The sequence below is a fragment of the Chelonoidis abingdonii genome, chromosome 18 (assembly GCF_003597395.2).
Source record: "Chelonoidis abingdonii isolate Lonesome George chromosome 18, CheloAbing_2.0, whole genome shotgun sequence".
Classification (NCBI taxonomy): Eukaryota; Metazoa; Chordata; order Testudines; family Testudinidae; genus Chelonoidis; species Chelonoidis abingdonii.
Genome location: NC_133786.1, coordinates 19418995 through 19442963, shown reverse-complemented (window position 1 = coordinate 19442963; position 23969 = coordinate 19418995). Strand labels below are relative to the sequence as shown.

General features: G+C 43.6%; 1 protein-coding gene and 1 long non-coding RNA gene across 2 annotated transcripts; both read right to left on the bottom strand.

Annotated features, from left to right (window-relative positions):
* Nucleotides 1–473: 473 nt before the first annotated feature.
* Nucleotides 474–5125, bottom strand: LOC142047897 (uncharacterized). Its single transcript, XR_012657208.1, has 2 exons — nt 4252–5125; nt 474–4159 (listed from the first exon to the last, which is right to left on the bottom strand). It is a non-coding gene; the product is annotated as an uncharacterized LOC142047897 (long non-coding RNA).
* An 801-nt stretch (nt 5126–5926) lies between these two features.
* Nucleotides 5927–23921, bottom strand: ARCN1 (archain 1). Its single transcript, XM_032777155.2, has 10 exons — nt 23792–23921; nt 18429–18692; nt 17342–17521; nt 16889–17094; nt 15666–15830; nt 14291–14456; nt 11175–11322; nt 10653–10761; nt 9454–9658; nt 5927–7899 (listed from the first exon to the last, which is right to left on the bottom strand). The coding sequence occupies exons 1-10, from the start codon at nt 23792–23794 to the stop codon at nt 7810–7812; spliced, it is 1536 nt and encodes a 511-aa protein (XP_032633046.1). The 5' UTR covers nt 23795–23921; the 3' UTR covers nt 5927–7809.
* Nucleotides 23922–23969: the final 48 nt, after the last annotated feature.

Here is a 23969-nt window from a genome sequence, read left to right as displayed (position 1 = left end):
GAAACTGCCCCCCCGCGGGCGCGCGGAACTCTTGGCGGGCCGCGCGACGCCGAGGGAGGGGGCGCGAGGCTGGGGGAGGCAAGCAGTCGCCTTGCCCCGCCCACCCCGGCTAAAGGGGACAATGGAGCCCCCGCTCCCCGCCTGCCTGGGGACTCACCCACCGCCCTTTCAAGTTGCTCGACGTCCTCTGGAAAGATCAAGGCACTACGCCTCGCAGGCGGCTGCCGCTGGGGAAATCGAGGCAGGGAGACGGGCGTGGACTTTCCTAAGGTCAGACTCTAGAATAGACCGCAGGGTTCCTGCCAGGACCACCCAACCCCCTTCCTTTCTCTGCCCCGGTTAAAAATAGTCGTGGTCTACACAACCCTGGAACTGAGGGCTTCACCCAGCAATTGGGGCTGGCGCCTGCAGCGCTGCGTAGTCAGTACTGTGGCGAGAACAAACCTGTGCATTTCCCAGCACAGGGCCCAAAAAACATTTAAAACTTTTATTCAAGGTAATGTTAAAAAAGTATATAATACATAGGTTGAGAAAAGTGTCTGTATATCCACGTATAGTGCTGGGATTATCCACAAATATAAAGTTTGTTTTTAAAGTCATAAGATACATATAGCAGAATCAGCAATAACCCACATTTAGGTAAATAGATTTAACAATACAGTTTAGATATTAGAATCCAAATACCAGGTATACATCACTCATGAAAAATTGCAGAGATTTGGTTGCCGAAAGCAAAATATATCAATGAGCGGCAGTTGTCCCTCAGCAATTGAGAATTAGGTTGGTTGTCCATTTACTACACAGAGAGGGGAAGAGACTTACCATAAAGACCCAGGGAATCGCTTAAGGTTCCTATCTCATCCTCAGAAGTTACCAGTTCTGAGCACTTTCTGGGGTGCAGTAAGGAACATCTGTCACACAACTTAGGACATGTTCTTTCATCTTCGAGGGACAATTGTGAGGAGTGTGTAGTGGTTTGATAGGGTGTACAGCTATAAGTACATACATAGGCTGATATGTTTATAAAGGTGTTTATTCTCTTTGAAGAGAACCCAAGTCTGGCTCCTACTTCACCTCCTCATACTTCTCCAGCCCCTTCCTTTTAATGATAAAAAGGCAGATGGCAAAAAGTGTGAGGTCTACTACTGCTGCTGACCTCGCCCCAAGAACAGACCTTAGTTTCCTGGCAGCAAACTCCCTAGCTGAGCACTGCCATGAGGACCCTCACTCATGCAGGGCAGAGGGGGGCATGCAGCGGTAATTTGCCTGGCCCATGCACAGACCAATCCGAGACACGTTTGTGACAGTGTCTCTGAAAAGCCAGAAAGGGCTGGGAAAAGAAAGAGAGAAAATCAAAGTGTAGATTTCCACAATCAACAGACAAACCCCCTTGAAATGCTCCTGGCCCTGCTTTCTCCTCAGAGTCACTGATGGGGAACTGGGCCTTTGAGCCTTCCCAAAGCTGTGCAGAAGGAAAACTTAGCCTGACTAGACACAGGGCACTAAACCACTGCAGCCCAACAGGTCTTTAAAGTCAGCAGCTATTTCAGTATCTGAAGACTGGAAGCCATGGAGTGAGCAAGACACAGCACGGTGGAGAAACAGCTCAGGACAGGAGGAACTGCCAGATACTCTAGTCAGATCCACTCTGACAAATGACATGATGAAAGCACAATGCAATGCAGCCTGTAGCCTAAGCTTCCAGTTCCCACAGTCATTGAGTAAACTGGACAATGCCACAGGTCAACATCTGCAATCTATCAAGCCCTGCATTTTTAGTTATGCAACAGACTGTACTGCTGAGACATCCAAGAGCTGGGGGATGAGAACAGGAAGGAAGAGAACAGGCATGTAGGCAGATCTTTCAGCCTCTCCAGAGTTTCCTCGAAGAAGTGGGCAGGGATACACCAGGACACACACTTGGCTTTGGAAACAGCATGAACCTGCAGCTCCAGCTAAATCAGTTCCAAAACACATTTGGGCTGAACAGTATAAACTTGGCCAAACTAGTAGTTATTTTCAAAACCCACCAAGGGGACATATATGTGCATGGGGGCTGGTGAGGTTTTAGCTTTTCACATCTATATCTAGACCTAGAGCCCTCAACCATGGCAGAACTCCAGCACATTAGCACTAAACAAATGCATGGTAAATAACAATCCCTATTCCACATTGAGCTAACAATCTAGATATAATTGCTGGGTTAACAAACAAACAAAAAAACAGAGGCTGAGGATGTGGTAACAAACAGACTAGCTATGGTCACAGTTCATAGAAGAGTTAAGCTAAATTACCCTGCTCCAGATAGCAGCAAAGCCAGCTGCTGTGGAAGAGGAGGGATAAACACAGTCAGGGACTCTCTCAAACACTTTCCAAATTAAAACCAAACTCACTAAAAAAAATCAATAAATCCATTTATAGTTTAAATTACATCAGCTCTTGGCCACCCAAACCCCTCTCCATTATAATGAAGCACCTTGACCCGGGAGCTCAGAAAATGTTCGGAACAGGACAGCTGAAATGTCAATGTGCAGTACAAGACCTCCCACTTTGTTAAATTTGCTCATAATTTTTTGCTTCCTGGTCCAGCATAAACACAGTTCAAGGGCCCAGGTGTGTTCATGGAACTGGACAGGAAATGATTTTCAGAAATAGCAAGCTGATGCTCTTCTTTAGAACTCTCTAAGCAGGGTCAGTGTAGGAGTTGAACTGGGCAGTGTCGGCAGAGACATGTTTTGCTAAACGCTCAGCAATTAGTCAGTGGTTGTCTAGTCTTCTGTAGCCGCATTCCATTACACATAAAGCTAGAGAGGTGTCTATATGAAGAACCAATGTTGTCCTAGTAATTCAATGCACAGAACTGAGGAAGGACTATCGGATAAAAATGAAAGCAGCTTTTTCTTACCAAACAGTGGTGTACAGTCTACAAAGCTACTTTTGGAGGCAAAACTGTGCTGTTTCCCTGACAAAATAAAACCACCTTGATGAAAGGCATAGAGCTTTTTGTAGCAAAGTTAAAGCAACAGAAGCATCAGTGTAGACGCTGCCATTATGTCGACATAACTCACCTCCCCCAGTATCTCACAATGCACACTGTGACCACTTTGTTCACTGTTTTGAACTCAGCTGCCCTGCATCTAGCCACGCAGGCAGGCGCCCCTCCATTTTAAAATCTCCGGGAAGTTTTGACATTTCTCAGCATGGAGTGCTCACAGAGCCGCTGACACAGCAGCTCCTGGTAGCTGAGGAGGCTATGGGAGAACCTGGAGGGAATCACAGAACTATTAATATGGAATAGGGGGCTGATGTGGGCGGAGTGCATCCCCCTGCCTCAGGATTGGTTGCTCAGGCAGCTGCATGAACTTTCAAAGAGACCATGCAAAAACTCTTCCGCTGCCCCAAAACAGTCTTTCACGTATATACTCTACCCACCCAAAATCTCTCTCTCACTTCCTCACAGTTTCTTCCCCCCCATCACACACACCCTCTTCCCCTTTCTCCCCCCTCCTTTAGTTGAAAAGCAGCTGACAGTCTCATAGGATGCCCATGGAATGATAGGATTGAGAAACCTACATCACAGGATGCTGTACCGGCTCCATGAGGCATTGCAAACCCTTCCCAAAGTACCCTATGCCCAGTTGGATAACTACCCACAGTGCACTGCTCTGTGTCAATGCAAGAGCTACTAGTGTTGATGCGCTCTGGTGGAGCATAATGCAGACATGCAACAGTAGTTTAATTAAAATGGCATAACTTATGTTGACAAAACTTAAGGGTTTGTCTACACGAGACACTTATTTTGGTATAAGTGTCTTCACACCAGAAGTGGCAACAATACTGTAATAATTTAAATTCACACCTTAGTTTATATGGGAAAGCTTTTTTTCCTGTACAGAGTGCCTGAGTTAACAGTAGAATTGGGATTGTGAGGGCACCGAAGCAACACTATGGCAGTCTACAGGCTAGAAGTTTGATTTACATCAGCTGAAGTTTTCCCACATCGGGATGTGAATAGCTGCCAGTAACTTCAGGGAAAATTACTGCACACTGCATCTGAAGAATAGAGCTGCAAGGCAGGAACCATACTGCTGACAGTAAAGAGCCATCCCTAGCCGTGCAGAGACATCAGCTGGCATATGCTTACCACATCATGGAACAGCTAAAGGAGAAGAGAAGGCTAGAAGTGACTCACAAAGTATTAAAATAGGGTTTGTACTGTTTTTTACGGTGTTCTCTTTCATGATTTATTACCTTGGCGAAAAACAGGAATGTGAAGTCTGCTGGAGGTCTCAGAAGTGGGTACTCGGAGCATTCACATCTGAACTGAAGGGATGGAGTTGTGTAGCTGAAAGAGACGTCTTTTCTCCGAAGTGCAGATAAAGCAGCATCAACAAAATACAAAGTGATTTAGTGATTTAAAATCACTTCCCCTCAATCGCTGCAGCTTTCAGTGTGGTCTCGTCACAATTTCACTCATTCTCTAGTCACCACAGAATCTCCCTAGACAAGATCTGAAGCACCAATATAAAAGAACAAGCAGAAAACACTGACAAAAACCTTTCACCGACAAGCAGGAAAAAAAAGAACAAGCCCGATTCTTTCCATCTCCCCAAGTTCTTTTTAAAGAGCAACACTGGGAGCCAAGAAACCTAGGTTCCATTCCAAAGCTCTTCCAAGTAAACTGGGATAATGCTTCCCTGTGGCAGAGGAGCATGGTGAAATCTAATTCATTACTATTAGTGAAGAAGAGTTTGAGATGGGAATGGAAGCGGCTAGGAGAGCACCACCACATTCTCTGGGCGAGAGCTCTGCGCAGGACTAGCGTAGAGACCTGCAGTAGGGCTGGGATCTCGCAATAGTGGGAGGAGGATTAAAAAACAATCCTGTGCAGGGCTCCACTAGGGGTAACTTCATCTTTTATCAGAGTTTGTTCTTTAACACACACTTCCAAAATTCTCATTAACTCTCCACCTCACCATTCCAGACTACTCTGCCATATTACCCACTCTTCACATAATACACCAGTGTGAGGGGGAAGGAGGAGGAGGCGACAACAGTAGCCTTCACCCTTGGACTATTTTACCTATCTTCCCTTTAAGGAATCTAGATAACATGCAGACACCTGTAGCAGATTCCAGTGAGGCAAGTGCTCTCCCCCACCCTCCGCCACCCCCCGCCCCCAACCTGCAGCCATTGGTCATGGTCTGCCTTTGTTACTGCCACCTACGGAGATGCTGTGTTTTAAAAATATTCAGCTACAGGTTTTTAGGACAGGGGGCTCCATGCGTACAGGGGACCAAGCCTTAGCTGAACAGCAACGTAACTGTTGCTAGAGCTGTTAGGCACCTGCTAGAGGGTCTCCATATCCGCTTAACCCAACATTAAAATTCCTGAGTCTTCTTATTTTATTTCAGTCATACTGTAAATGTATTCACTAACAAACACTGTTCCAGCCCCCTTTCCAGGTTTAGTACTTCTTGATTGGAATAAGAGGCTCAAGACCTACACAGAGTAATTGCCATGGCCTCTCTCAAGTCACCCAGGTCATACCTACATAGTAGTGCTAGCAGACACTGCTGGATGTGATTCTGCACATAACATATGGCAAGAAACAGTCTGGAAACTGTTTGTTACAGGGAAGTGGTCATCCAATTCCGCTCAGCAAAATGCAACCTGGAAAGATTTAATGAAAGCAAAAATCCTTCATGAAGTTTCAGTCATTTTTACTGGTTTTTTTTTTATTTTAAAAGGAAGTAAGACAGAATTCTTGCCCATGAGCTGTCCCAATCCTGATTATTCCAATGAACTCCATGGAGCTGTGGTCACTATTTCTGATATTATTGGCTCGCCCTGCTTCCCAGAGTGTGTTGTGAACAAATCAAAGCAGCGCCATTCCAGCATACAAATAGGCCAAAACCTCGGCTGATTGCTTTTTATAATACTCTTTATTTGATTAAAGAATTTGTATTCTTTGTGTACACTGGAATGTGTTCTATTCCCTAAGTCATTATTATACAGGGTTACAAAACTTTTTTTTTTAAATATTACTCCCGAAGTAATTTAAGAAAAATGCTCCTTTGATGTTTGAAACTAAACATGACTCCATTTTAAAATCATACAGACAAGCAACTCTTGAACACAACTGAATTAAGATTCATAGTCTACTTAACTACAGGACAGGATTTGCTTCCACTCCCCCAGAACACATCACCCTCACATGGAAAGAACTGGAGTTACACTTCCTCATTGATGCATTTCAGGGAACAGGGGAGAGACAACTAACTTCTTTGGCAGATGACCCTACAAGCATTGGTGTGCACAGTGCACAAGTTTCTAGGACTTCCATGAGCAAAAAACTTCATTTCCTGTCACCCACAAACCAGCGAAATAGTTATGTTTGGACAGAACCATGAGGCCTTGCTACAATGGTTGTTAGCAGGGTTCTTTGTTGAAGTTGTGCAATCAGCCAGGCACAGCTCAGATGCAGTCAGGCTGAGACCACCACCCAATGTCATAAAAAATGGTTCTAAAGAAAGTAAGTGAGAAGTGTTTTAAGTGAGGACGGGGTATAGCCAATGCTATTCCAGTCTAGTCAGAGAGGAAACACCTTTTCTGTGGTGCAAGGGAGTGTGGCTGTGTGCAGCCGTCACACCACAGGGCAAATTTAGAAGCACTACAGTACATTTGACTTTTACCTGAAATCTCTGTGCTGCAACCCAGGCATCCCTTCTCCTACTCCATCAATAAGTGCCAACAGGATCAATCTCCTCTGCTCTTGTGCAGGCCCACGCAGGCTTACGCAAGCATGAATGTGTGAGTAATTCAGATCTGTTTATGGGGCTGAACAAGGCAGGTTCCATATGCTTTTACAAGCTGCAGCTAGGAAGGGCTAAGATGCATACTGGCAGGTATGGGGGCTCAGTTTACTGGGGGAGATTCAAATGGATCAAGAAAGGCTCCAAAGATTGTTAACTTAAACCAGGCAAAATGATTGTATAAATCTGGCCTAGGGGCTACACCAAACAGTGACAGGAAATTCCAGCAAAAGTGAGTACTTCCAGGCGCTTCCCCTCCTGCAGTTGGAACCAGTCAATTCAGAAGCTGCATTCTCTCTGCCAGCTGGGAGACAACTCTGCTCTAACTCACACCAAGGCACATGGGCTCACTGTGGGAGCTGGCCCAAGTGCAGGTCCATCACTGAGAAGCAGAGCTGAACAGGCAGCAAGTCAGGAGTACAGGCAAAGGAGAGGAACAGGTTTACTACAACCACCCAAAACCTCAGCTTTAAAACTGAGGCCTAGTCCAATCAGCTTATTCCATTCCAAAGAGAAAGGACTCCAGAAGGCATAATACCCATGTATAGAATCTTTTAATGCATATTTGAATCCATGGAAACAAGGGCTGGAGGCAGGGGATAAGTTAAAATGGCAATTATCATAACAAAAGAAACAGAACTCTTGATATACTAAAAAGAAAGAGAATGAGGTGTAGTTTCATTCTGGGACTGCGCTAAGTAGTCAGCTTTGTGGGAGAGAGGAAGGGGAGGCATCAAAGCCAGAGTTTCTCAATGGAGATCCTGCTTTACTGCTGGCCGGTAAAATCTGCCAAAGAAATTAGCAGCCTTTCCCCCATATGATCATGTCAAATCTCTGCCAAAGAATGCCCGTGACCCAGAAACACTGCAGTTGGGCAGACAGAACCGTGTGTCCTAGCAGAGAGAAGGCTGCGGCGTTCCAGACATTCAGAATAAACTTCAGCCTTTTTTTCTTTTAATTTAAAAAATTCATTTGTTATTCCCTGCTTCTGGCGTTACAGGATTTCGTATTTGTCCACCAAGAAGGTGGTCTCAGTAGAAAACTTTACAGGGCTGTTCCCATCTACCTGGGTCACTTTGGTAACCTGTGGAGATAATACACACAGTTAGTTCAGCACTTGATATTCTACTTCCAAAACACAATTAAACAGAGATTTTTCAATTCAAACCAGGACAACAAAGGAGTTGGGGTGGCTGAGCACATCATCTCTGAGCCACAAGGTCAACTTCAGCTTGAGAGCCTAAGAAAGAAGAGTTTAGTTCTCAGCTGTCCCTAGAGGACAGCAATCCAGTTACTTCATTTACGGTAACAACTGGGTTTCTGCTCAGAGCACCCTGGAGAGAACTGAACTGAATTGTGGCTTCTGGTTAAGGTTCAAGGTGGAGAAAGGTCACACTGCAGCTACTCATTTTGACCAGGCAGGTGGATAAGTAGCCTTCAGTTCCCCATCCTGTGGCTGTTTACCCCACCCGAACAAGCCTTCATACTAAGACAAAGGGAATTTTCATTTGCTTCAGCTATCTATCATCCTTCGCCTTCCACCCCAGAACACTTCTCAAACACTGTGATAAATGAATTGCTTTTGCCACCATCTCATGAGGACAAGTGACTAATGCTTAGCAGAGGCACTGAAGAAGAAATCCAGATCCAACTGAAATTGCAGGGCAAGTTTTAGAAAAGCTGAATGGAATTATCTGAGATGGAATTTAGCCAGGATACGAGCATTAAATGCCCCAGCTCATGAAAAACAGCTTTAACACAGGTGCCTAGGAACTCTGTCTCTTCTGAAAGAGATGGCAGCATACTGCCCCTACCGTCAGGCTGTATGCACTTACGGAGGGCTGGTCTACACTACTGCAGTAAATCGATCTAACTTACACAACTTCAGTTACGTGAACAACATAACTGAAGTCAACATAGTTAGATCCACTTACCATGGTAGCTACACTGCACTGTGTCAACAGGAGAGCATCTCCCATCAACTTCCCGTACGTACACAAATTGATAGGAGAGTGCTCTCCCATTGATTTAGCACGTCTTTACCACACCTGCTAAATTTACACTCGCATTGATTGCAGCAGCACAAATGGTGTAGATTCACCACAACCACTTCAGGCAGCGCTTAACCATTTCATGGAGAATTCCCATTCAGTACTAATCTAGCCACACCTCCCCAGCTTGAGAGATCTGAGAAATCCCAGTACAAGCCATCCTGATTACTGCTGCCTACTCTTTCAGCAGTGCCAGGTGGAAATAATGCACTGGGCTGAAGGAAGGGTATTCTCCATGCAACTTGCAAGGGCTGAAAAGCAGTGAGTGGGAACTGCAGCAATATAAAATGAAGAGGCTGCTCTTGGGGAAGATCCAGCAGAAAAAGATTTAGAAGACAAACTATCTGAGAAGAGGATGATGCAACAGAGCGTGTGGCAGAGCAAAGGGAAGCCAGGGCTGAACAGTCTCCAGGACTATCAGTGACACAGCTGAGTGGGTGCTACGAATGCAGAGCCGAGCACCTATCCACAAAACAATTAGTGTGCCACTGTGACTGTTCATTCTGAGGACTGCAGAACATTGGGCTTCTAGACAGAGCCTCCCAAGCTCTGCATCAGGACACATAAGAAGTTGGGGGTGACCATACCTGTATATTGCAGTAATTCTTTCTGGAGATGAAGGAGACTTGCACCGGGAAGAAGTCATTGGGCTGCCCAGCTATACTGAACTCCAGGCTGCCACTCTTGTTTTTGGCATCTATCACTGGCAGGCACCATTCAAGGAGATTCCTCCGGGTGTCATGGCGATACTCCCCATCAATCTCTCCAATCACTGGGGCGCCAACACTGGACCTACAGCAGGGCAATAAGGAGCTGCACGTTAGCCCATTTGAACACAGGTTAAAGACACACTTGTAACAGCCCCAAAGGGGACAGCTCACCTCCTAAAAGCCCTCCAAGAGCCACAGGTAGAGCCCTACCAAATTCATGGCCATGAAAAACACATCACGGACCATGAAATCTGATCTCCCCCTGTGAAATCATTGTCTTGCGTGCGCTTTTACCCTATACTATACAGATGTCATGGGGGAAACCAGCGTTTCTCAATTTGGGGGTCCTGACCCAAAAAGGACTTCATAAGGTTATTTTAGGGGGTCACAGTATTGCCACCCTTACTTCTGTGCTGACTTCAGAGCTGGGTGGCCAGAGTGTGGCAGCTGTTGGCCAGGCACCCAGCTCTGAAGGCAGTGCCTCTTCCAGCACCGCAGAAGTAAAGGTGGCAATACCACACCACGTCACCCGTATTTCTGTGCTGCTGCTGGTGGCAGCTTTGCCTTCAGAGCTAGGCGCCTGCTCAACAGCCGCTGTTCTGCATCTGCCCAGCTCTGAACGCAGTGCTGCTGCTAGCAGCAGCGCAGAAGTAAGGGTAGCAGTACCGCAACACTCCTCTACAATAACCTTGTGACCACTCCCCCTACAACTCCTTTTTAGGTCAGGATCCCTAAAATTACAACACTGTGAAATTTCAGATTTAAATAGCTGAAATCATGACATTTACAATTTTTAAATCCTATGACTATGAAATTGACCAAAATGAACCATGAATTTAGTACGGCCCTAATCATGGGTGAGGAAGGGATAACAGTCAGTCCACAAAGTGTAAGAGAGGCAGTCTCAACTCCTAAGATGGGGGAACAAGACAGCACTGGATTTACAGCAGACAGATGCATTTCACATGAATGCTGCTCCCTCCTATGCTACCTTCATGATTGCTGGAAAGGAAAATAACCTACAGGATATTTACAGGTACTTGCTGACGCCATCCCCATCCTCAAATCCTACTTACGGCAATGGGATTGTGATGACCACATCATTCAGTTCTAGGCTCTCCTCTTGCAACTCATATTCAATGTTAACGTCACAACCATTCCCACTTTCTGATGGCCAGCAGTTAACTAAGGGCAAAAAAGCAGATGTTGAATCATGTGACTTTGTTTTACAGAACAGGCCTCTGAGAAAGACATACTTAGAAAAATGCAGCAGGGCACTGAATGAAGGAGGAATAGTCATCAATAACAATCTCACCCAAGAGATGCCAGCCCACTTGAGTGAGTTCCAGAGCAAGACACTCAGTATTATCTAGCATTACTGAAAATAGCTACTGACTGGCTAAAGTGATTGTTACAGAGGGAAGAGGCACTAAAATTGTTTCTTCCCTTGGATAATATCAAAGAGTAAAACATTCTGCTGAAGGCAGAGCCTGCTGTACCAAATGGGCTGTCATTTCCTATCCAAGACCAGTCACAGCTTCTTCAGCCCAGGCTCCAGTATCCTACCTGAAGAATGCCACATGCATGCTTGCACTCACTTGTCAGCGGAATGAAAGACTCTTCTGTGGTCTGCAACCTCCATTTCAGCACCCCCACATCACTGTTAATAGGGAACGATTTCTCTGGATTCTTCAAGCCAATCAGAGATTCGGCAGTAAAAAGTTTCTTCTCCACATTTGGGTGAGTCTGAAATGAAGGAGACGGGAAGACACAGACTGGGTAAACTGTTCATTGTTTTAGTTTTAACTCAATGGAGAGCACAAATGTGTATAGGTAATACTGTTTCTTGTGAGGCGCTCCTGACCACACATGAATACCTTTGCCAGGGAAAACTGCTGACTTCAAAGTGCTACAGGATCACGGTTGCTTGGCAATCCAGAGTTCACTCCAAGAAAGAGAAGACCAGTTTACCAAAAAGTTTCATTTGGCCTATTTCTCCGTTCCTCCAATGCTTTCTGTTTAAAAGGGATTCTGGCAGATAAACTGGGGCTGACATTTAGGTTTTTATAAAATAAGTTTTAATGAAGTTTGAGATCTGCAGGAATATTTCCACTTAAAAATAAGTTTCAATTTGAATTTTTTTCTCACAAACAAAAGAAAACGTTAGATGCCTGCAAGTCACCAGGGCCTGATGAAATGCATCCTAGAATACTCAAGGAGTTAATAGAGTAGGTATCTGAGCCTCTAGCTATTATCTTTGGAAAGTCATGGGAGACGGGAGAGATTCCAGAAGACTGGAGAAAGACGCAAATATAAGTGCCATCTATAAAATGGAAATAAAAACACCAGGAAGACCTACAACTGTTTAGTTTAACCTTCTGTCAGGGAAGATAAGGAGCAATGTATTAAAGTTAAAATCACTCTGCAAAATTGGAAGGTGTGTAAGTGATGTAGGGAATAGCCAGCATGGATTTGTAAAGAACAATATACTATGGGTCAAACCATCTGTAGCTTTTTCTGTAGGATAACGCGCCTTGTGGCAATAAAGGAGAAGCGGTGGATGTGGCTATACCTAGACTTTAGTAAAGGCATTTGACTACTGTTCGCATGGTATCCTTATTGATAAAGTAGACAAATCACATTTAGATGGGGCTACTATACAGGGGGTGCATAACTGGTCACAGAGTGTTTGCCACATGCCAAGATAGTTATTAATGGTCCCAAATCCGGCTGGGAAGGGTATAACAAGTGGGTTCTGCAGGGGGTCTGTTTTGGCAGGCTCTGTCAATATCTTACCATCTACGACTGTAGATGTGCATAGATAAGTCGACTTATTAAGTTTGCGGACGATACCAAACTGGGAGGGATTGCAACTGCTTTTGGAAGACAGGGCAAAATTCAAATGATCTGGACAACTTGGAGAAATGGTCTGAGGTAATACGGTGAAGCTTCAATAAGACAAATGCAAAGTGCTCCCACTTAGGAAGGAAACAATCTAGTTTCACACATCAGAATGGGAAGAGACTATCTAGGAGGGAGATGCAGAAGAGATGTAGGGTCATAGCTGGCCAGAAGAGCTAAATATGAAGTCAAAGTGTGATACTGTTTGCAAAAAAGAAAACGTGATTCTGGGATGCATACAGGGTGTATGTAAAAGACACTAGAATCATTCTTCCGCTCCTATTCTGCGCCCTGGTCAGGCCTCAATGGGTTTGTGTCTGTTCGGGCACCGCATTTCAAGAAAGATGTGAGAAATTGGAGAGGAACCATGAGAGAGCAACAGAATGATTAAGGGTCTTCGGAAACATGTACTATGAAAGAAGACTGAAAGAACTGGGTTTTATTAGTTTGGAAAAGAGAGATGAGAGAGGGACATGATAGCGTTCTTCAAGAAGCTATTCTATAAAGAGGTGTATCAGGAGGAGGAGAAAACTGTTCCCTTAGCCTCTAATGATAGAACAAGAAGCAATGGGCTTAAACTGCAGCAAGGGAGATTTAGGTTGGACATTAGGAAAAAGTTCCTAACTGTCAGGGTAGTTAAACACTGGAATAAATTGCCTAGGGAGGGTGTGGAATCTCCATCTCTGGAGATATTTAAGAGTAGGTTAGACAAATGTCTATCAGGGATGGTCTAGACAGTATATGGTCCTGCCATGAAGGCAGGGGACTGGACTCGATGACCTCTCGAGGTCCTTCCAGTCCTAGAGTCTATGAATCTATAAGAACAGCCCCCTGCCGTGTTTGCAGCCTTCTGCAACTTGGAACAGACTAGAAACCAGTGAAACTGTTTTCCCTGACCAAATTCAAATAAATGCAAAAGTTAAACCATCTAAATAGGGAAGATTAACACTTGGATTGTAAAGAACCAATTTATTATATTAGAGCAACAGATGTGAGCAGCTATTTCAGCAAAGCCATTTTTTGGTGACTGGCATCTAAGTTGTATTGGAGAGAGAGAAGCTGCCACTGCCACCTGACTCTGCCTGGAGTAGCAGGTGCTGGAGTGTTGAGGAAGAATTCTCAGCCCCTGGGAAAGTGATAAGGACTTCCATCACTAAACACAAGGCCCTCTGACCAATTAAGCAGCAGCACTACCTAGTTTGCAGGCATTGTATTGGTGGCCATGACACAGGGCATATAAAGTGGGGAAATCTTCAAGGCTCAACAAGCACATAGAACCACATGGAGAGAGGAAAGGTCGAACATGTGACAGTCTGAGTTTACAGTACTGACTGTAACCCAAAAGCCGTGGTTCTAGAGACTGTCTCTGATATTAAGAGCAATGACAACAGCAAAAATACCTGGGAGAATAAGCAGTTTTCTGGTTGATTAAATCTTTCTTCATTGGCTGAGAGCAACTGGGTATAAACATTCTCTTCCTTACAAAGGAAGCTCTCGTGATATAACTAGTGTCATGCAACACACTGGGACTGTTGCAAAGTCCAAGTGAAATCAAGTGTGTGTCAATGTTCATCATGGGATAGATAAGGCTGTTGGAGCATGATAAGTGTAAGAAACTGTATTTTCAAGTTAACTTGAGTCTTTTGAGCATGAGATTTAGCCCTTTATTTGTGCTGCACTTATATTTACTGTAACTGTGTGCTATTTTCCACTATATCTATTGGGAAAACTTTGATAAAAATATACATTACAGTGCTGCTACCATCCATGCCAAGAAGCATATACGGAAGCCAGGACCATCAGCCGGCCTTACCTGTAGCTGTACCCCCTTCTTGTCTTCATTTTCTACATGGAGGCGAATCCGGGCAAACTTTTCATCTAAGATCCTCAGCATGATCATGCCGTGCAGCTCCATGTTCTGTAACCCACCATCACGGCCACAAGTCAAGGAAATCTTCTCCTCGATTTTCATATGCACACTGCACAGAAAAGAAAGCCCAATATACACCAAATGCCCTGGTTTGACAGGCAAGATAGTTGTTTCCTCCTTTTAAGATCTGACAGGGACAAACCAAGTTTTTAGAAGCGTGCCCAAGAGGATATTGTCATAAAAAGAATGACCCAGAGCAGAGCGGTGCAGAATAGAATTATGGAAACATGCTTTTCTGCTCGAAAGAGATTCACACAGAAGACACTAAAATCACTTGAGTGTGGTATTGGTCTTGAACAGATGAGAGCCCAAATATAGAACCCTGGTTCTTCTGCTGCAGAAAGCTCAGGCAGTTTTCAAAAGAAAGAGCTAAGCAGTGGGAGCAATTCTACATTCTACCTTAAAAACAAATGGACACCTTTGGTGCTTCAAAAGACACTAAGTGAGTTTATGTACAGCACTGCCAAGCTATTCTATTCAGTACAGAATAGAAAACATGTAGGCAATATGAAAACTTGTCTAGAAAGCCTTGGTCATGTTTTTCACTTAGCCTCATAAAACTGGTATAATGTTGTCTTTAACAGGAGCAGATGGCTCTGTGCTCCAGCATGGAAAACTGGAAATTTGCATACATGAACTCTAACTGGCAATTAATCAGGAACTCTTCAAGACTCCACCAACACTCAGAGGAGGGAAAGCAGATTTCTGATCCAGCCACCTCAATACTTGATATCTGCTGACAAACTGAAAAGTCCCAGACAAAAGCAACAAAAATAGTTAAGGAGTCAGAGGAATGGAAGTATGAAGAACTATTAAAAACTCTGTCTAGCTTGGCTAACAGCAGATGGGGGAGGTGGGAAGACAGCTGTCTCAAAGTATCTGAAGGATGCAGAAACCAGGAAATAAGAGTATCGGAAGGGAAAAATTAGGCTGAATATTTGAAATAAAAATTCAAAAGCAGAGGGGTAACATTTCCAAATCACCTAAATGACTTAAGAGCATGAGTCCTGATAGCTTTCAACGAGATTTAGGCTCCTAACCACCGAAGTCACTTTTGAAAATGGGACTTTGCCTAAATGAATTCGGAGCCTCTTGAAAATTTTACACAAGACCTAAAGGCCACCATGTAAGAACCGAATGGTGGGAAGAAATCTGTTTATAAAATAAAGTGAAGAGCTCTGACAGAGCTAGAAGCCATCACTGGAGTCTGCAGCCAAACTGAAAAGAGCATCCTCTTACAGCCCAGGACAATACCCACCTCTCCATGTTAATGGGTGGAGCGAGAACCTTGGCTGCCTCTGAGGAGCGCTTCCCTACAGAAGAGGTCATGATATTTTCTCCTTCTGATTTCAGCTTGTCCACAAAGTTGTCCACCTCCTTCCCTTTAGCTCCAAGCTTCAAAGCCTTACTGGGACCTGATGGTCTAAAGAACAAAAATAAGATGTAAGCATCCATCCGACAACTATGGTAGCAGATACAATCTTTCCACAATTTTTTCACATTATTACAATTAGACCATTCCAGCATCGCAGCTTTTAGTGTCTGAGCCCTTTTCAAGACACATTAAGAGAAAGGATAGTCTTGTGGGTAAGATACTGAACTGGGACTTAGGAAATCTGGATTCTGTTCCCAGCACTGCCAATTGCTCTATGACCTTAGGCAAGTCATTTAATTCAGATATCAGTTCCTCATCTGTAAACTGGGGATAAATCATACTGTCTTGCCTCACAGATCTATCTGTCTGGTTAGATTCTTTAATGTATATGAGGCACTTAGATACTGTAGTGGTGAGCGCCACAAAAACTCCTATAAGTAAAAAGGGCATTCTAGAGAGCATGTGATGGCTGCGACAGGCATGGGCAGCAATTTAGGCTGTTAGAAGAACAACAACTACAGATCCACTCAAGTTCAGAAGAGAGGTTTCTGGTCTACAAAAATTATCAATACTGCTTTAAAATAACCCAGTGGGAGTCTCCAGCATCTTTATTCCACTCAGCAGCCGCATGCATAGAAGCACCATGATTACTAGAAAGCTGCAAACATGCAGAATCATGAGGTAAAGTGAAAGCTCAAGACATCCAAAATACACAATAGCTGGCAGAACAGCTCTAACTTCGCTAGAAGAAGAAACTGACATATGCATGAGGTAGTAGAGAGCACTAGCACACACACACTGTCCATGGGTATCTCCCTCATTCACACATTATGTGCATTTTTAACATCCCTCTAAATCATTTATTTCACTTGTCGAGCAAAGCAGTTAATCAGCAGGACAACCTAAAACTGGAGTCTCATTTTAACTAACAGTACACAATATCTTTTCCCTTGCTGATGGACATGCTCTATCTTAGAGCCTTGCACCGGACCATTTTAATCCCGCTCCTGCTATTACAGCGACAGATACTGCAGGACCCTAGTCCTGCTACAGGGATCTACACTGGTCCCGGGCAGGGCTCTAGTGTACCTGAACCAGTCTCATACCTGGCTGGTGCCGGTGCCACTTTGGGCTTCTCTGTTTCAATAATGGTCTCTGTGATCATGGCCGCTGTTGTACCCCCAGACACAGCCGAGCTGCCAAATCCACCAAAGCCTGGTGCTTTTTTGCCCTGTCTCTCTGCATCCCTTCGGGCCTGCTGCAACTCCTTGGCTTTACGGCGCATTTCAGCCTTTGCTTCACGCTCTTGAGTCTAGAGGAAAAAGACGAGGGACTGACTAGACCTTTAAGACTTTGATCTATTCCATGCATTAATCAATGAGAGAAAGAGGAGATGAAGGCAAGATAGGTTGTTTACAAAATGTTAAAATAAATTTGATCACTGAAGAATTAAGGATTATGATCAAACTTGGAACAAACAGCAACTTCACAGTAACTCCTGGACACACGACAGACTATTTCATTTCCAACAACTAAGGCATAGAATGGCTCAGCCCCACCTCTCTGACTGCTCGGAACACCTTCTCTTCATGTGAGTCCATCTCTGTGAAGGTCCGAATTTGTGCCAGGTTTACGTTCTCACGGTAGCCCAGGGCAACAATTTCATCAAAGGCAAAAATCAGGTCAAAGCAGTGCTCAGAGATCTCGTTCTCCTCCAGAGCTCGGCAATATTCGGGAATCTGGTTAGGGAGAATAATTAGAGAAGAATCTCTGCAGAGGAAGAGAAGATGACTACCTCAGCTAACCCTCCAATCACATGTACAGGGTGAATTCACCCCTGTGCAGAGATTTAGCAGAAAGCCTATGCACTACTTACATTCTATTTTGATGGTGTGACTTAAGAGGTGCTGAGACCTCGCGTAGGATCTGCACTGGGGTTAATTTCAACCAAAGGCATCACTTCTGTGACCCTCGCAGCCTCACCTGGCCCCAAAATGCCACCACAACACTATATATTTAAAGTCATTAACCAGTAACTTTTTTCCATGCTTAATAGGCAGATTGAGTGTCACTACTAAAGCATGCATTTTTAAGACAAACTTTAAATAATATTCTATTTGAGCTACATTTTAACAATAGAAGGCTGAACTGACAGCAGATACCAAGCTGTGATTTCCAGGAGTTCCCCTGGCTGTATTTGGCTGACAGACAAAGCTTTATATAGACAATACTACAAATACATATGCAGATAGATCTTTACAGTAGAATCACTACTATAGCAATTGCATACAGTGAATTGAATCCACTCTACTTACTTATTTTGTACAACTGGTACTAAGGTTTTGTTTACAGCACTACATACTTGTTAACAAATAGTTAATTTACTGAAGGATTGGGCTGTTTTGGTTTAAATCGCATTGATTAACTCAAGTCAATATGGACCTCAGTCAAGGAATAGCCCAGAAGCTTATGGGATCAGACTCAATGACTACTTCCGGGTCCCTAATGGACCACAGGAAATCAGATTCTGTTATGAGGCAGTAGATACAGCAGTAATAGCTCTCCAATACAGCACTTTGTAACATCACTGCTTGGGGACAAGATCATCTGAATTTTGAATTAACTAAGCTTGGAATAAAGTCTTACCACTCTAGAGAAGAGCCTGAGTGTTTCTAGGTCTTCCAGGATATTGCTGTTTTTGGTGGTGATCAATACCATATACAGCTTCTCCATTGGCTGATATACATATCGCACACTCTCTGTCTCCACAAACGTGTGTTGTTTCCCAGTGTTCATAAGTTTGGGGAAGGCTGCCAGCAGCCCCTCAATGCGGGTTCGAGTCATCTCCACGAACTGCCGAGAAACTATGGCCTTCCCTGCCTTTGTGCAGACGGCTGCGGCCAAGAGCACCTATGGGGAATTCAAGCAGTGGTAAGTTTCATTCATTAAGCAAACAGATTTTCTGAGACTAGACAGTCTCACAAAACTTTTGAGATAATGTTAATTGCCTATGTAGGTAAAACTCTTTGGTCAGAGACCATATATTCATGCTCATCTGTATAGTGCCTAGCATACCTAGTGATAAATAAAGAACATTTACATGAACACGTACATTTTTCATCCATGCTTCCTCTCAGCATGGAGAACAGAACTCTTCTAGGGGGAGACCCATTTCTGTTTTTGGTGCTGCTCCCATCCCCCAAATCCAGCTAATTCATGTCACTCTGTTCAGAGCTGACATAGCTAACTAATCTGAATTCACAGACTAGTTTTAACACAGAGATAGGGTACAGTAAAATTGCAGACGTGTTCTGAACAAGTCTTTCAGATTGACTTAATAAAGCACAAGCACACAAAGAAGGATCTCAAATGCTACTTGCTAGAGTAACAAAGTAAGTTACATACTTCATTAACATTTTCTTCAGTGAGGTTACTAATAGTTCAGTCATACCAAAAGATCACTTGCCAATGGGAAGGGCAAGTGTCAGAACACAGCTACTAAAACATTAACCTCTTGCAATGCCTTCAAAGTGCTTTGGCCATTATTAAAATGCTGCTACCTTTTCCACAGATAAGTTTGTTTAAAAGGGACAGTTATGGAGTTTAGGCCCAAAATTTAGCCTTTGAGGAAAATTATAATATTTTTACCATATCTACTATCAACAAAAAGGATTTAATGAGATTTCTTTTAAAGATTCTTTTCATCAAACTTGTTTTTTTTTTTAAATGACATTCCCAGGTTGTACTGGAAATTCACACCGGAACATTGTGTAGCTGTAGTAGAACAAACACAGAGTTCTGAATGCTATCATGAAACTGACAAGCCAAGTTTTTTTGTCCAAACTGAGTAACGCGCAAAAAGTAATCCAAAGGCAAAGATACTGAAAGGTAAGGTAAAATTGTTTAAATTCTATTTTAATATAAACATTAAGAACAAATGAGGGAATGCTTTTAAATTTAATTTTTGTTTTCACAGTACCCCTTTAAAAAGTCAGTTGATAACATAACATATTAATTACTGTTCACTGAGCATCTCTTGGGCTTTTCATAGATGTTAACACACTAATGAAATTCAGAAGTAGTGAGACAGATACCAATTTATCTCTTACAGTTCTATCAGTCTCCTGCAACTTCCTATCAAATAATTTCTCTCTACTGGAAAAAGATTACCGTAACTTCTTAATTTAATTGTTTGGCCATACAAGGCAGATTCTGTTGAAGTCTCTCAAAGACTCAATCATTGCTTTTTTATTTCGAGCTTTTGGTTGGTTAAGCAAATACTGCAATTATCCAATACAGAAATTTAAGACCCGTTGCCAAAATATGCTCATAACCACCCATTGTACAAGCCACTCATAGCGGACATAATGCTTGGATGCCTTGATTAAACTGATTATATCCCATCCTGACAGCAATGTCCTTACATTAGCCCAACAACTGAGAGAATAATGCAAGTCCATGGTATGGACAGGTTAGAAGTGAGCCTCAGGCTCCAACCATTGCCTAGTAGGGACTCAGAGCATGGTGCTGGACAGTCCAGCTGCACCAAGCATACTTACTGCATCACTCACAGGTAATGCCCCTCTTTAAAGGGGCACTTCTGTATGAGGAACAGGCAGCCTTTGTGGAGATGGGATCTCCCATCAGATGAAGCAAAGGATTGTGAATGGAAAGCAAGGTCAGGACTGTAATAACCAACTCTTTCAGCATTCAACTTTCCTAGGATGGCCAAGTCTGACTATCACTTGAATGAGACAGTAAACACACACACACAAGAAATCATGAGGTTACACTAAAGAAGACAGCCTTAATATTCGTAAAAGACCTTTAAACTGTACAGGCATTTAACATGTTTATCTAAGGGAGTAGTCACAGGTTATTGCATGCTTATAAGGTACCACAGATCCTGTAACTGACACTGTGCCTCTGACTCAAGACCTACCACTTTGGAAGCAAAGACTGATGATGTGTCATTGCTTCATCCCAATCACTGACAACCCAAACAGAACAGCTTATAGGACAGTAAAAACGGCATGTGTCAAGTTTGAGCATATTCCACTGTTCAGTCACACGATGTGGCTTTGGACATTGGCCTGTTAGTGTTGATTTGATGCAGACAGTACTCTGATAAGCATGTCAAGAGAGGAGATTCAGAAAAGTTAACAGCATCCTCAGTCTCTACTCTGCAAGGATCCAGAGTATGAAAATACTGTTTTACAATATTAAATGTCCCAGTGATCTGAGTAGTCTAAGGCTACTAGATGAAGTATTTCAATAAATTCCTATCTATAAGCAAAGGTACATATGGGAGCTTGCAAATCTTGTTTGTAACTTAAAGACAGAATACATTAGCAAACCTCAGATTCAGTTGTTTGGATTTCTTTGATTAGATTTAACTAATACTGCAAATGTGCCACTTGAATATTCAACTAGGTTTTGAAAGGATGGCTCCATTTATTAATTGACAATTTCGTTACCGAGAGGACAATACCTTCTGGATGGAGAGAGCACGTTACACACACACCACATGAAAAAAATTAAGAAAATTTTAACCCACCATAACAATTCTTTTCAGACTATTAATTTGTGAAAGCAAGGGATAAGCCTTTTTAAAGGTACCTAAAATCCCTATTGTGCTATGCAAACAATTAACTCCTTTGGATACAGGACAAAAGTTAAACTAGGTATTCTTGGTTTGCAACTTGTTTTAGAAGTACATTGTTCTTAGCTTCACTAAATTAAGTACAGCATTTTCCCAGCAATAAAAGGTGATAGCAAAGCAACTTGTAGCAAGAGCTGTGAAACGTGAATAGTGAAAAATTATATCAAACTAATCCTCAGTCACTACCTGATAGTATCAAATCCTTTCTACTCAAATATCTATGAACCTGAAACAGGGATTAAGTTATACAGCACTTGATTTTGATGCAATACACATTTTGCTTACTAAGAAAAGGTTCAAATTACTTCAATTTTTTTTTTGTCCTTAGTACAAATATTTTTTCCCATTAAATTCAAAAGATCACAAAAATAGCTTGAGGGAAAAACAGTTATTCAAAGGAGCAATCCCAAAAGTTACTCCTTTTAAATTAATCTGTCCTTTTGTGTACATTATCTCATGCTGCACTTTGCTTGCTAGATTGTCATGACTTGTCAAATTTTCCTCTAGTTCATTTGACAGGTTGTAATTAAAAAATTTTTCTCTGATCAAATCCAAGTTGTTTCACCACCTCCAAAAGGGTATGAAGCTGTTTTAAATCCATTTACTAATTTATTGAGCAATGTAAGCAAATTACACTATCTTTAGCCCCAAAAACCACATGCTTGAAACTCTGTACAAGCCATGCTACTACAAAGGAAGGAGAGTGAAATGTAATTTACTGCAATTAGGAGCCAAGCTAGTCTCTTTACAATACAAAGAGCTACAATACCTGATTTCATAAAAAGAGAATAAAATAATTGCATATCAGTTTCAAATCCCCTGCATGAAGCAAGATGGGTAACAATTTGTATAGATCGACGTTCATATATAGATCACGTAGCTCTTCTTACACGTTTGTACAAACTCTGGATTAATATTACACCAAGAGACTAGTAATTCTGCATGCCCAATTTGCCATGGCTTAAAGGAACCTGCTTCTCAGAAAGTGCAAAATAATCACTCTCTGAAAATAAGGTACCGCTAGTTGGGCACTGAAAGTCAGTGTTTAGTTTTCAAAACCTTGGCCATGGACTATATAAAGAAACCAACATAAGTGCATTTTCTATAAGGATGGGGATCTGAGGTGAGAACAGGATTGTAAGGACAAATGAATTATTTTCCCAGATCTATAATTGATTCATGTGATTTTGTGCAGACCACTTAACTGCTCTGTATCTCAAGTTTTACCAACCTAAAACTGAGATAATATCTACATCACAGGGTTGCTATTGCCTGTACAGTACTTCAAAAAAGCATATACGATAATACTGTGATTCAAACAGCCAATTTTAATCAAATGCATGTACAGTCATGATCTTATACATGCATATATACACACTGTCCATTTGTCTCATGTATTGCAGGGCTCAATATTTTGCCTTTCTATAGATTTCATAGTTGAAAAGTGCTAACTGCTTTACTCAATATGCAGTACTCTCACATCAGTATCACTAGTCCCGGATTATAGGTGGGGAAACAAATATAAAGAGGCAAAATAGCATGCCAACGTTCACTCTGAGAGGCAGCAATAGGAAGAAAACTACAAAGGTCCTAACTCCAAACCCTGTGCTCCAACCAGAAGTTCTCAAACTCCAGGCCACAGGCACTTGCTGGTCACTGGTCCTCCTTGTTTCAGCTGTCAAATTAGACTGATATCCAAACCATACTAATTTCATTTTCCTTGTAAGCAGCTGCTGTCGTTGATGCAGAGGTCTTATGTGATGAAGAATGGGAGTGGAGGTCTGCACAATGCAGAACAGGAGGCAAAGTGCCCCCAAGACACTCTGTTACACTGGGGCTGGTCCCAGGAAGGTCTGGGAACCCTGCAGCAGAAGGCTGCTTTGCAAGGGGGCACAGGTGTACCTAGGCCCCGTTTGCCTCTGAGGACCAGCCCCAGGTGCAAGCACGGCAGCATGTCCCGGATCCGCGCAAAGAACACGTAGGGATCGCGGTCTGTACCGGGGAAAGGCCCCCACCGCTGCTGGGGTGCAGGGCGGGCCAGGCCCCATGCGAGGGTCTGAGAACCACGGCTGCGCCGACAGCGAGACACAAGCCGGTGGGGAGGCTCCCGGGCCGGGGGGGCGCAGGGCCCGTAGGGCCTCGAGTGAGGGAACCGGCCGCTTCCACGGAGCGGCCCCCGCGGCAAGGCGCTAGGAAGGGGCACGAAGAGGCCTGGTGCCCCCTTATTCGGGGCTGGGCCCAGCTCCTCCCCCCCGTACCCTACGGCCCAGCCTCCCCCAGCCGGCTCCAGCCACGCTGAGTGTCCGCTACCGAGGACGCCAGGCTGGGGACGCGGCCTGCTCCTTACCATAACGGCAGAGTGTGTGTGCGGCCCGGCGCGCTCAGTCTCTCGCTGCCTCAGCAGCGGCCGCCGCGTCTCCCTCCAGCTGCCCCACAAGATGGCGGCGCCGAGCCACGTCCCCAGCCGGAAGCGGCGCCACGCAAGGGGGCGGGAGCGTCCTGCTCTGCCACCGCCTCGGTAGGGG